Source organism: Labrus mixtus, chromosome 7 (genome assembly GCF_963584025.1).
Source record: "Labrus mixtus chromosome 7, fLabMix1.1, whole genome shotgun sequence".
In the NCBI taxonomy this organism is placed as follows: domain Eukaryota; kingdom Metazoa; phylum Chordata; class Actinopteri; order Labriformes; family Labridae; genus Labrus; species Labrus mixtus.
This window is the reverse complement of record NC_083618.1, coordinates 11583077-11596197: the sequence shown is the minus strand read 5'-3', so window position 1 is coordinate 11596197 and position 13121 is coordinate 11583077. Positions and strand designations below refer to the sequence as shown.

General features: G+C 38.3%; 1 protein-coding gene across 3 annotated transcripts in view; it reads left to right on the top strand.

Moving 5' to 3' along the window:
- Window positions 1-1482: 1482 nt before the first annotated feature.
- LOC132977980 (sodium- and chloride-dependent GABA transporter 2-like) overlaps window positions 1483-13121 on the top strand; it is a 28396-nt gene continuing 16757 nt past the window's right edge. The window contains exon 1 of one of the 3 annotated variants that reach the window (XM_061042938.1): window positions 1483-1597. In XM_061042938.1, coding sequence (XP_060898921.1) covers window positions 1536-1597 — 62 coding nt within the window. In that variant the 5' untranslated portion in view covers window positions 1483-1535. Of the gene's footprint in view, window positions 1598-7013; window positions 7224-10769; window positions 10792-13121 lie in introns of those variants that run through there. The other 2 variants (XM_061042939.1, XM_061042940.1) reach the window with 2 other exon arrangements.

Here is a 13121-nt window from a genome sequence, read left to right as displayed (position 1 = left end):
ATATTTATCCTTCGTTTTAAAGTCCTGAGTTTGTTGCTTCGGTGCAGCAGTTTTTTGCTCTGTTGCATTTGCGAACGCGCTATATTCCGTAGCATGTTTGGTTTTTAAATGTCTTATCAAATTGGTGGTATTAAACGCAGCTCTAGTGCTACCACCTCGCGAAACGATGGTATTGCAGACGTTGCAAGGGGCTGTTTGACTTGTTTCGCTCTCTATTTTAAAATACTTCCACACTGCTGACATTTTAGCCACGGTGTTGATACATGTGCGGTGTTGTTGTTGATACTACTACGTCACTCGCGTGTTTGCGGTCTGCCGCAAATTGTGCTAGGTTTACGTCAGCTGACGTAAAAGATCGGGGTGAGCTGATCGGCCTCAAATTCCCGATCACCGATCAGTTAATAAATGCCCAAATCGGCTCCGATCCGATACTTGAGATCGGGACATCCCTAGAATCCACCATGCCATTTGTCACTAATCTAACTGTAATTTTCCAAGCCATATTATCCCACCTTTTATGTACAAGTTATGAGACCTGTAATATAATTGATGTGATGTATATCGCAAATACAGTATATATGCAATGCATTCAATCACATGTGAAATTTTTACTCCGAGTAAGAGGTGGCTCTGTGCAATTTTCAAGTTGGAGCCTAACCCTGTAGTAAGGATCGTGAAAGCCAATTGTACGTATATTAAGTTGACTGTTGGAAGCTACAGGTGAATCAGTCAACAGGCTGGTGAGTGGTGACCTAGATCTGCCAATTTTACACATCCAATACAGTGCCACGTGTTTATTCTATTAGTAACTTTCCAACTCAGTGTTAGTTTTAATGAATTCCTGGGACAGTTGGGCTGGAATGAGCTTAACATTTAACATGTTCTGTATACGATAACAAAGCATTTAACTTAAGTCAAGCAGACTTTAAAAAAAGAGATCTTTTAAACTTTTATCATCATACCCTTCTGATAATTGATATGTTATGATAAAATTTGTTATTATGATAACGATGATGCACTATAGGGAAATATGTCTTGGACATAAAAAGAACACCATATAACAGAACAGCAATCCACATGTAAACATAGAAGCACAACCACATAATTCACAACCACAAACATAGGGATTAAATAATATGAAGTGACAGTCTGATTCTCTGTGAGTCTTTTCAGGCTTTGCTTTTTTCTTTCTAAAACAAGGTTATAAAAAAAAGTTTAAAAAAGTAATGATAAAAACAAATCAACTGAAAGCAACACAATAGAAGTAGATAAGTAGTATTCAAAATTATAATTATGTCTACTTCACTTTGATGAAGGAAACTTGTGTTGTTAGCTTAGGAGACAGCTGTGTTTCTTTGAACTGAGGTGACCCTGCAAAGAGTCACTTCGGAAGAGGTTGCCAAAGATAACTCATTTACAAACACTGTAATGATTTGTATAACATCTTGTTCCTTCATTCGTCTTGAACACTTCTTACAAGCTCTTCTCTCAGAGATACTTCGAAAAGGCTTTGGCACAGAACTGAAGATTTCAAGATGCAAGACCATACAAAGTCAGAGGGACAAGAATATCAGTGTGCCTCAGAGGGAGACAAATGGTGAGTAAACACAGAATCTGATTTAGAAGAGCAGATTAGAGCAATTCGATCTGGCACAAGTACCATTGTTTTACAGAAACGAGTCTATGCATTAATCCACAGGGAATGTACAAAAACTTTGTTTGTGTACCCAAGACAATTCTGTTACTGCTTTAACACTTGACTTGAATTAAGACTTTGGCAATTATGTAAGGTGTGTGACTTAATTCAATTCAAACACAAAATATATGAGATTTCAATACATTAAGGAGATGAATTAGATGTTTATTGCACTGACAAGTTTAAGTGACATTTATACTGAAACCAACATGTCAGGGTGCTGAACGTTTATTTAATAATAGGTTATTAATATGTTTCGCAAACAACTAAATCGAGAGAGAGAGAGAGCATGCATGAAAACAGAGGTGCAGACGCTATAAGATAAATAAATAAACAAAAAGATAAAGGGGAAGCGTGGTCGAATCTGCGTCGGAGAACAACACAGAGAACATGACATGAGATGTAAAGCTGGACGTCATTGGCATAACAATGAAAACGGAGGCCAGGCTGACAGATGTTATACCAAGATAAACATCGGAGGACCAAGTACCGAACCTTTGGGGACGCCTTGATACAGAGGAGCTTTTGAGGAGGTGCACTTGTTGATGTTTAAGAACTGTTGTCTGTCAGTGAGATAGGATTTCATCCAGGAGAGAGCAGTGCCAGTGAGGTTATGTTCATGTGTTACCATGTTAACTGTTTTTACTGTCTGTAGGCGACAAAAAATAGTACTGAATCAATACAATAAATGAAGACAAGACAACAAGGAAACAATCACCCAGACTGAATGCACTCTTTAGAGAACCAAATACTGCATAAATATGTGATATTTTACCAAATTCATATTGACAGTAACTAGGGTTGCCAATTTCAGTCATTTTTCTTATCGATAGATGAACACCTTAACGATCAATTATCGATTGATGCAGTGCAGTGTATCTCTCCATGACCTCCTACCCCTTCTACCGCTCCTGATTTTATTAGAAAACCATCATCTCCACCCATCACTTCTTCAATAGAACTACAAAGGGTCCAAACTTCAATAATCTGGTAAAAGTTCACATAAACATAAATTCTATGTCCGCAAATAAATGTACAGAAATTAAAATGGCTCTTTTAAATGTAAGAGCATTATCAAACAAATCATTTATTATTAACGACCTCATTAGTGATCAAAACCTGGATTGTATTTTCCTGACCGAAACCTGGCTGGGCACAGATGCACCTGCCACACTCCTAGAGGCTTGTCCACCCAGCTACACCTTTTCTTTTTCCTGCAGAGAGGGAGAGAGAGGTGGTGGAACAGCTGCTATCTATGAAGAGGCACTGAAAAGTAGGGACATAGATTTTGGAGAATTTTGTTCCTTTGAATACAATGCAACACTTTTAAAATGTAAGCCACATATTCTGGCAGTGACAGTATACAGAGCCCCCAACTTAGTTGTCTCCTCTTTCTTAACAGAGTTCTCTGATCTTTTATCTGTCGTTCACACAAGTTATGATGCTTGTATTTTAATTGGTGACTTTAGTGTACATGTTGACAGTCTGGCAGATACCAGAGCCAAAGAGTTCTTAGAGTTATTAGAATGTATGGGTTTTAAACAGCATGTCAATACACCGACTCACAAACATGGACACACCCTCGATCTGATTATATCATATGGCCTAAACATTAATATTTCATCCATCACTGACCTAGCTCTGTCTGACCATCATTGTGTGTTTTTTAATAGTTTTGATCACTCTCCTCCAGGTGCAATAGAACGTACAGTTAACAAACGGCACATTACCCCAGAGGTAGCCACAACTCTTACATCACATCTTACAGCTTACATAAATACCACCTTACCATCATCCTGTGAACAACTTGTTACCGATTTTAATTATAAACTGAGGACAGTGCTTGATGCCTGCGCTCCAATCACAACAAAGACAATAAATCCAAAAAAATGGTTGTTCCATGGAAAAACAATGCGACCAATGCACTTAAGAGAGACTGCAGAATTGCTGAACGCAGATGGCGAAAAACAAAAATAGAAATTGATAAAAATATACTCATAGAAGCAATAAAAGACTACAACAAAGCCATCCGAAAATCAAGGCAAGAATATTTCTCAAACCTGATAAACAGCAACATTCACAAACCCAGACATCTTTTCAGAACAATAGATTCTCTGTTACACCCCACAACCAATAACAGCTCTGTGTTCTCAGGATCTAAATGTGAGGTTTTTGCTGGCTACTTCAGGGATAAAATAGTATAGTATCTGTCAGCAAAGCAAGCACACCGCACTTTTTCCAGTATCATGTACAGTCAGTGATGTCAAGTTGGAAAGTTTTGCCCTGGTTGATGTTGCAACACTCAGGACAGAAATGAAGCCATCCACGTGTTCCCTTGACCCAATTCCAACATCCCTTTTTTAAACCATTTTTAATTCAGTATCAGAAGATGTCCTCAACATAGTAAATCACTCCTTACAGCTAGGTGTCGTCCCTACCAATTTTAAGACTGCCTTAATTAAACCGCTTTTAAAAAAAGGGAACCTGGATATTTTAACACCTAGTAATTTTAGACCCATCTCAAACCTGCCATTTTTAAGCAAAATTTTAGAGAAGTTAGTTTTTAATCAGTTGAGTGCCTTTTTAACCTCAAACACTACATTAGAAATGTTTCAATCTGGCTTTAGGGCACGCCACAGCACTGAGACGGCCCTGCTAAAAGTAGTTAATGATATCAGAAAAAACCTCGACAACAACAAGCCTTCAGTTCTGGTATTACTCGACCTCAGTGCTGCTTTCGATACTGTTGACCACCAGATTCTTTTAGATAGACTAAGTGAGCATGTAGGCCTTTCTGGAAATGTTTTTAACTGGTTCACCTCGTATTTGTGTGACAGAAAATGTTTTGTATCAATAGAAGACTGCACCTCCAAACAATACGAGGTCTCCAGTGGGGTACCACAAGGATCAATTTTAGGACCACTACTTTTTAATTTGTACATGTTACCCCTGGGTGGTGTCATCAGGAGGCACGGAATCTCTTTCCACAGCTATGCTGATGACACTCAGCTCTATGTGGCCGTGTCTCCTGATGACACCAGACAAATTGACTCACTTTTTAATTGTATTTTAGATATAAAAGCCTGGATGTCACAGAATTTTTTGCAGCTTAACCAGGACAAAACAGAGGTTTTAATCATCGGTTCAAAGGCTCAGAGAGAGAAACTGGCCCCCAAACTAAAAAAAATAGGACTCAACCCAAGTCAAGAAGCACGGAATCTTGGGGTGCTCTTTGACTCAGATTTTAATTTTAAGGCCCACGTAAAGGGTGTCACAAAAACAGCATTTTACCACCTGAAAAACATCGCCAAAGTGAGGCCATTTCTCTCTCTGAGCCAAACAGAGAGACTAATGCACGCTTTTATTACTAGCAGGCTGGACTATTGTAACGCTCTCCTTTCTGGTCTTCCAAAAAACACTACAAATCGGCTTCAGCTACTACAAAACTCTGCCGCACAAGTACTGACAAAGACCAGAAGGCGAGCACACATCACACCTGTTTTAAAATCTTTACACTGGCTGCCTGTTAGTTTACGTGTTGATTTTAAAATTATTTTATTAGTTTATAAAGCATTACATGGCCTTGCACCAGACTACCTATCAGATATGATTTTAGCTTATGAACCAGTACGGCCCCTCAGATCCTCCAGTTCCTCTCTCTTAGTTGTTCCACAGAGCAGGACAAAAACCTTTGCTGCTTTCAGCTGTTACGCTCCGAGACTGTGGAACAACCTTCCTGAGGGTCTGAGAGGAGCCCAGAATATCGAGATTTTTAAACGCAGTCTTAAAACTCATTTATTCAGTCTGGCTTTTATATAGTGTTTTATATCAATTCAAATCTTAACATTACTGCATTGTCTTTTTATCCTACTACAATTTTAAATATTTGTCCTCTTATATATTTATTTTAATATCTTGCTGCTTTTATGTGTCGTATTTTATTGTATTTTATTTTTATACATATATTTCATTTTTAATTCTTATTGGTGTGCATTGGTCTCTCAATGATTTTATAAACTACTTTTCGTCAATAACTTTTCTGCACTCTTGTTAAGCACTTCGAACTGCAATTTAATTTGTCTGAAAGGTGCTCTATAAATAAAGTTTGATTGATTGATTGATTGATTGATTGAGGCGCACAGGCAGCCATCGTCGTCACTAGTTCTTTGAGTCTGCTTGTTGTGTCAGGGTCTTTTGTAGAAGCCTAATAACAGTCATTTTCTAAGTTGCAAAGGTGACGGACGCCCTCTTTTAGTATAAAATGGTATTACATATGACTGCCAGTAAAATTGTAAACAGCTTGTCGGTTAATACATTTTTAATAGGTTAAATTCTTAACAGCGATTAATCGATTAACAATTAATCATGAACATCCCTAAAAGTAACACATAGTTGTGTTGGGCGACAGTGAATGTAGGCCCCCAGGGTGCCTTCGAGGACATTTACTGACACAGAGGGAGGGACACAAAATGTCAGCTTGGGTCACCAGCTGTGCAGTTTAAGACATGTTCTTCAAATCTCTCAGGTTTTATGTAAAAAGTCTCACTTAGGATGCCAGATTTAGGCATGCAACAATAAGAGGTTTTAGTCTGAGAAATAATCATGGTAGCATAACTATTATTAATAAAATGAATATAACGCTTAGATTGACTTAATCAATCCCTCAGGGCAAATTTTCATAATTAGCTGAAGAGTTGTTATTAAATGTCATGTGTGTCTATTTTTTAATAGTGTACTTTTACTAAATAATCTAATCTTACATGTGACCTGAGAAAAAACAGTCTATTACTATTTTTTGTTTGAAGTTTAAGTAGGAATTCTATCAATTATGAACATCTCTCATGCAGTGTAATCGGTTGCTTGCATACGGGGAAACTGTCAACTTGAAAACCACCCTGGGAAATTGTCAGTAAATATTAGAAATCAGCTCAGTCACCCAGCACTTAAAACAGCAGTTACCATCACCAAGGCAATCATACAGCTGATCCAGATGAGCCTAATATAATGGTAGGGGAAACACTGGACTGTATGGAAATACATTCAAATGGAGACGATTAAGTTAAAGCAAATTATTGTCAACCTGCTGGTGGAAGGAATATTCACATTCTTTGTTAATCATAATCAGTTCAATTTTGCTGTACATACTGTTCTGGCGACCTACCCGCCCACAAAGCCATGCTGCTCGCCTCACCGTTATGCAAATCCCTTCCGCTTTACTGTGAGACCATGTGGCCTCCTCAAACGTGGGTCCGCCTTAAGTTGCTCATTCAGAAACACACATACGTCCCCGCCCCCTCCCCCTGTCCCTCTTGCTTTCTCTCTCTCGCTCATTGTCACATAAACACAGCTCTTTCAGACCTCCACTCATGGGCTCACTCAGTCAGAGCTGGAAAGAACACTTGTCCTGAGGAGACTGGGGGATCTAGAAATCTATTTTCCCAAAAAGGCATCCGATGAGTCCCTACTAGGGCTAAATGGAAGCATAATATAGAAGCACAGACTACTGACAGGAAGCAACCCATCTCAGGTACTCTTTCCCTTTCCCTTGAAGTCATCAGAAGTTTTTTTCTGTCTTTATGCTTGACCTTTCGACAAATTTAAAGTGTACACTGCTGTGGTCTAATTTCTTGTCAAAGATACAAATGGTATCGTAGTGATTCAGTGACAGCTGGGCTTTTGTGGTTGCACTTGTGCTTGGCGCTTGTAGCTCTATTATGTAGGCCAAAGGTTACAGGCTACGCTGCAGCGAGAGCAGCTATTTCCCCTGTTTAGTGTAACACCTCAGGCTGTTCTGTGACCACTGCTGCTAGAAGCTCATTTTATTTTAAACAAATATCTTTCCTTATAAGCTAATCATGCAAATATTTGAAGCGATTTCATAATAACAAGCTCTTTGAAAAGGTTACTTTGACAAAATTGGACTGATGCATATTATATTCAATGCTTGCTGCATGCATACATGCCTAAAAGGGATTTCATTGTTTAAATCCTTCATTCTTTTCCGGCAAAACATGAATGTTTTTTAGATGATTAAACAGCAGGAAATTAGAAGTTTAACGTACAAATAACATTTATTAGAGACTTGGTCTGAGATGGTTGGTTTATCATTGTAATGACAAAAATTATTCGCATGTGCAGCAAACGTTTTATCTGAGATATTTTTTTACAAGCTATGAAAAAGCCTGGCCTTGTTGGCAGCAGCTAGCACCTGGGCCTGTCAAGTCTTGTTCTCGCATATTTAAATACTAGCCAGTAGTGCTCCTGCATGATGTAACTTTTTACCAGGTTCCTGAGGGTTAAGTGATGACCAGATTAGATTAGACCAAATTAGGTTTTACATAGTTAACAGTGAGTCTAAATCAAACTTCTCTCTGGTCAACCTGTGCTACCATGTATGACATTCCTGTGCACTGATAACATATCAAACGTACAAAAAAAAGAAAAACTTTAATTCCTCAGAAAGTATCCCAAATCATTGATGTAGACCTAAACAAAACAGTGTATTAATTGACCGTATGATACTTAAAGCTAGATGTCTGGGAAAATACTTTCTGGGCCCAAGGCTATATTTGTTCTTCATGTTCTGCAGTGTCAGTTGGAAAAAAGACAGACTTCCCCACTGATGCAGTGGACAGTTTCTCTTTACCGGACAAGTGGAAAAAACATTTGTGTATGTGATGGATAGCCTCGTCCATTAAGTGGTGTCTGTTTCTGTAGGAGACTCCTTAAGATACTGAATCCCTAAAGATTGATGTTGCTGCTGTTTGTTTGACTCCAACTCGTCCTCTCTCCATCTTTTAATTTGCTTAGTACTGGTGTGACAACATATTGTACGGAGCCCCTAAAGGGACATAGGCAGAAAAAAAATATATATATGTTTCTCGTGCTCATCAGAAACTAACCGGTGCCATCAGTTTCGGCGCAAGGGATAACTTCGGTAAAGTTAGAAATATATTCACAGATTCGGCTTGCTTTTACAAAACCGACACCTCTCTGCAATCACAACAAGATAGACTGCGAGCTACATTCGTATTTTCCTCAAAACGAGCCGTCCTCCGCGCTGGGGAACTTGCATTGGCCTCTACGCAGAGCCGGCTGGTGCTCGAATGCGCAAGGACCGTCTGCAAATTGCAATACCGAAAAAATATGATACATAAATATTCAATAACTTCACCCAGGAGAGGTGTAGTGTCATGAAAATAATTTTACACACATGTGATCTCACGTTTTTCATACTACATTTCTCAGATTGGAAAATAATACTTCAAAAAAAAAATTGAGGATTTTTAAATTGCCTATAAATAGCCCAATGTTCAATAAAATCCCTTTTGTCAGGTAAAACAAAAATCCCATTATGAATGAATGTCCTCCTGCTCTATAAACTACATCACATTGCTCTGGATAAAGGGCTTTCATGTAATTTCAGTGATTTTTTTTTTTATCTCTATCTCTAAATCACTAAAATTACATTTATGCACATTTTACCAAACTAAGAGTTGGAGTTTAATCAAGAGGACATTGTTTATGAGTTTGATGGTACTACAACATGTTATAGTACAGTTATTACATATTTTATTACCAAATTTAATAAAAAAATCACTGAAATTACATGAAAGCCCTTTATCCAAAGCAATGTGATGTAGTTTATAGAGCAGGAGGACATTTATTCATAATGGGATGTCCCTTTAGGGGCTCCGTAATATTGTGCCACGAGATCTCACAATACTAAAACGTGACTGAAAACTGTCTCACGATATCAATACATAAATGCAGAGCGACAGCCAGTGTTTCCCCTAGGTTTACAGCGTTGGGGGGGTGGGGACAAGGCGACACGCCGACACAAACACTTTAAGGAATCTTGGTGTTCATGGGTTACTTTTAATGACAGATGTCCTTTTCTATCGGAAAGGTATCCTTAAATGACTTCTTTCCCTGATTTCAGACTCTATCCACTATCATATCCCTACAATAAAGGCACAAAAAGCCCAAAAATAAATCTTCTAAAAAAAGTACTTAAACTCCTGGGGGGGCGTTGGGGGGGCAGGCCTCCCCCCAATATAATGGTAGGGGAATCACTGAGCCATCATGGAGGTGCTTGATATTGAACTGGAAATGACCATAGAAGATGCCCCCGCCAATTTTAAATCGTCTGTCTGACAGCTACTGAAAGCAGATCACACCTCACATCAACCCCAGGGGACTTGGGCCACACATGATCTGCGGATCAATTGAAAATGTATTATTATTAAGATGTAAAACTCAGTGAAAAGAAAACAGTGTTTCATTAGTGCCTGTATTGTTTTTAATTTAGAAGTGGTTTAGGTAGTTTCAGTAGTGTTCCAGTTTGTCGATATGGAAACATAAACATCTGGTCTAATGATGGAAGGAATAAAATTCAAGCACATTTAATCAAGTTGTTTTTGGTAAACTTATTAACCTGTGTAAAATAAAATAGATAAGATATTTTCCATACCGATAATAATGAATTCTTTTGAAATATAGTCTTCCCATGTTGAGTAGCTCTGTCTCAACAGAGCGCTCTCCTCCTGGACAACAATGACACAATTTACAGTGAAGGAATGAACAGATGCTAAATACGACAGTTATGTCATAAGCTGAAATGTGGTGCCGTCTTTTTTTTTTTTTTGGTTTAAATCTCACACCCAGGTGTAGAATTTCTGTTGTGAACAGAAACAGGAAGGTTGAATGTGTAGGAACACTAAACTTGATAAGAGCAGAATGAAAACCAACTGAAATGTTGGTGCTGGTGTTTTGTTTTACTTTACTTCAAAAATAAATCTTATCTCTGCACTGTAATCAAGCGCAAAAACTCAACATCACCTAGTTTGACTGGATCCTGTACTTCCTGATCTGCAGAACCTAGGCTGCGTGGACAGGCAGAACTACATCTTCTAACCTGATTCTCCTACCTTTCCTTCTGAGGACTGCATGTTCATCTGAATCCTGTTACCTCTGACCACAAAGAACTTCCTTGCCTTGCAGAGCTCAAACAATATCACCTCATATGTACCCTATCTACATTCATCTTTTGAAAAGCCAGACAGACCTTATTACTGAAGGTAGTTTGCATCCATGTAAGTCATACATGCCACCTCATTTCATACTGCTACCTGACATAGTTTTCCAAGTATAGCACCAGGTTAATTTATCATTTCTAACTGCTATCTCACTCTTTCCCTTTCGTCAGAGATGGCTATAATAATAAGTATAAATGTTAATATTGGGGCGCTGGTGGCGCAGTGGTTAGTGCGCGCGCCCCATGTATAGAGGCCTTGCTCCTCCAAGCGGGCGGCCCAGGTACGAATCCCGCATGTGGCTCCTTTCCCGCATGTCATTCCCCACTCCCTCACACCCTGATTTCCGACTCTATCCACTGTCCTTTCTCTACATTAAAGGCACAAAAAGCCCAAAAATAAATCTTTAAAAACAAATAAATGTTAATATTAATACAGTAATTTGAGTTAACGGCAGGTATATTTAGATTTAGTCAACACTATAATTGATGTCAGGATGAGGAGAAGTCCGATGTTTCCCGTCACAGGGGCCGCGGAGGTTCTGTTCATCCACAAATGTCCTTGTTTCTGTTTTTTTTTTCTCGGATTAAATTCTGTAGAAGCAAAACTCGGGCTCGTCTCCTCGTCGGTTAGTGTATTTATGTATGTATGTTACTGTATTTCATTTGAAAAATGTCAAAATAAAACAGATAAAAACACGTAGGGGGCAACTGAGACCCGTAACTTCTCAGTAGCGTACAGAGAGCCTTTCTTGGCCTCCAGGTGGGCGATTCCATTAAAGTTTGACGTCACATGAAAGCAATGAATACAATGTACGGGGGAAAAACAAGGTAAAACTCGTTATTGACACAAATAATATTGAAACAACTTTATAAAGAGAGACAAACAGTTCATAATTACAGAGTCAGGATCAACAAGTCATGGAATCAGCTTGACATTTTAAAAACTGTTTTCCAGTCCTTGGGATGGTTTTTAAAAAGGCACGTCTAGGAGAAACTTGAAACTGAAGTATAATGAAGTGAATTATGTGAATTACAAATCTGGCTAATTTAAGATTGTGACATCCATGCAGGAAGTACCACAAATGTATTATATGAGGTATCATTTCCCCTTTTCAAAAAATAATGGTACAAAAAACAGTTTTTGTCAAATTGATGCACAAAAATACACCAGAATAAGAATAGGAATAATAAGAATTACAGTGTTTGCTGCTCAAAATGTCCAGGGGAAGGATCCCCAGACCCCCCAGGCTTAATGTAATTCAACATCTTTGCTTTAACTGTAGAAATGAACAAATTAACTTTAATGTTTTCATTTTGAACAGGGCTCATTCATTTTTATAATAAGAAATTCGTTCTTAATGTTGGATTTGTCCTCTCTTCAATTATACAACTATCAGAATTCCTAATTTTCCTTTAAAAGTGTTAGTATTAAGTGTTAAGAGCGCCCCAAAACATGTCTGTTCATGTCTGTGAAGAAACTTTCTAAAAATCCTCTCTGATCCTGTAATTTAGCATGCCCCTCTATTTCAGCCCTACTCAGAACAGGCTGTTTCTGTGTCTATAGCTTTAAATGGAAGTGAGCTGTGTCTGACCATGCCCCTCTGGAAGTGTTTCGGTGGCTCAGGCTTTCTTGCACCATGCCCAATTGTTGACGATAGAAAGGCAGACTGGAGAGGGAAGAACAAATACCTATCTGCTGTAGTGTCACACATCTGGGGGAGGTCATCAAGGGAAAATCTTGAAACAGCCGTTGAGCACATATTTTCTATTTTATTAAGTGGAGCAGGCAAAACATGGAGGAAGGACTTTTCTCATAATTGGGGGTCTGAAATTAATACCATAACAAATTTTATTTTTAAATGCAAAATAATGGAATTTCAAACGTTCAATAAAATGTTATTAATCGCAAGTAACCATTGAAATAAAGCGTTTAAATCACGATTTTAAAAATGTTTGACAGCCCTAATTTCTTTCATCTGATTAATCGATTCATTCAAAAAATAATAATCGGCAGAAGAATTGATAATCAAAATAATCAAAAGTTGCAGCCCCAACATTTACCGCCATGTGGAAGATAGCACTCAGAAATGTTCTTGCCACACAAACAATCAAACAATTTTGGTGCTTGGCGGGTGTTCATATTTACCCTGCAGACTCTGGCAGCATCAATTATTGTAATTATCAATTGGCACCAGCAGCCATCATTAACACCATTTGTGCGGCTGACTAAAACTTGTCAAGACTAAGAGCAATGTAGCAAACAAACAATTCTACAGTTAATGACTCATGCTCAAGTGCATTCACAATTAAAGGTGTTTGTACTATTTAGAATTAACGGTTTAGGCCTAGAGACATTTAAAACCAGTTGTTGTTTTGGTGATGCTGGAA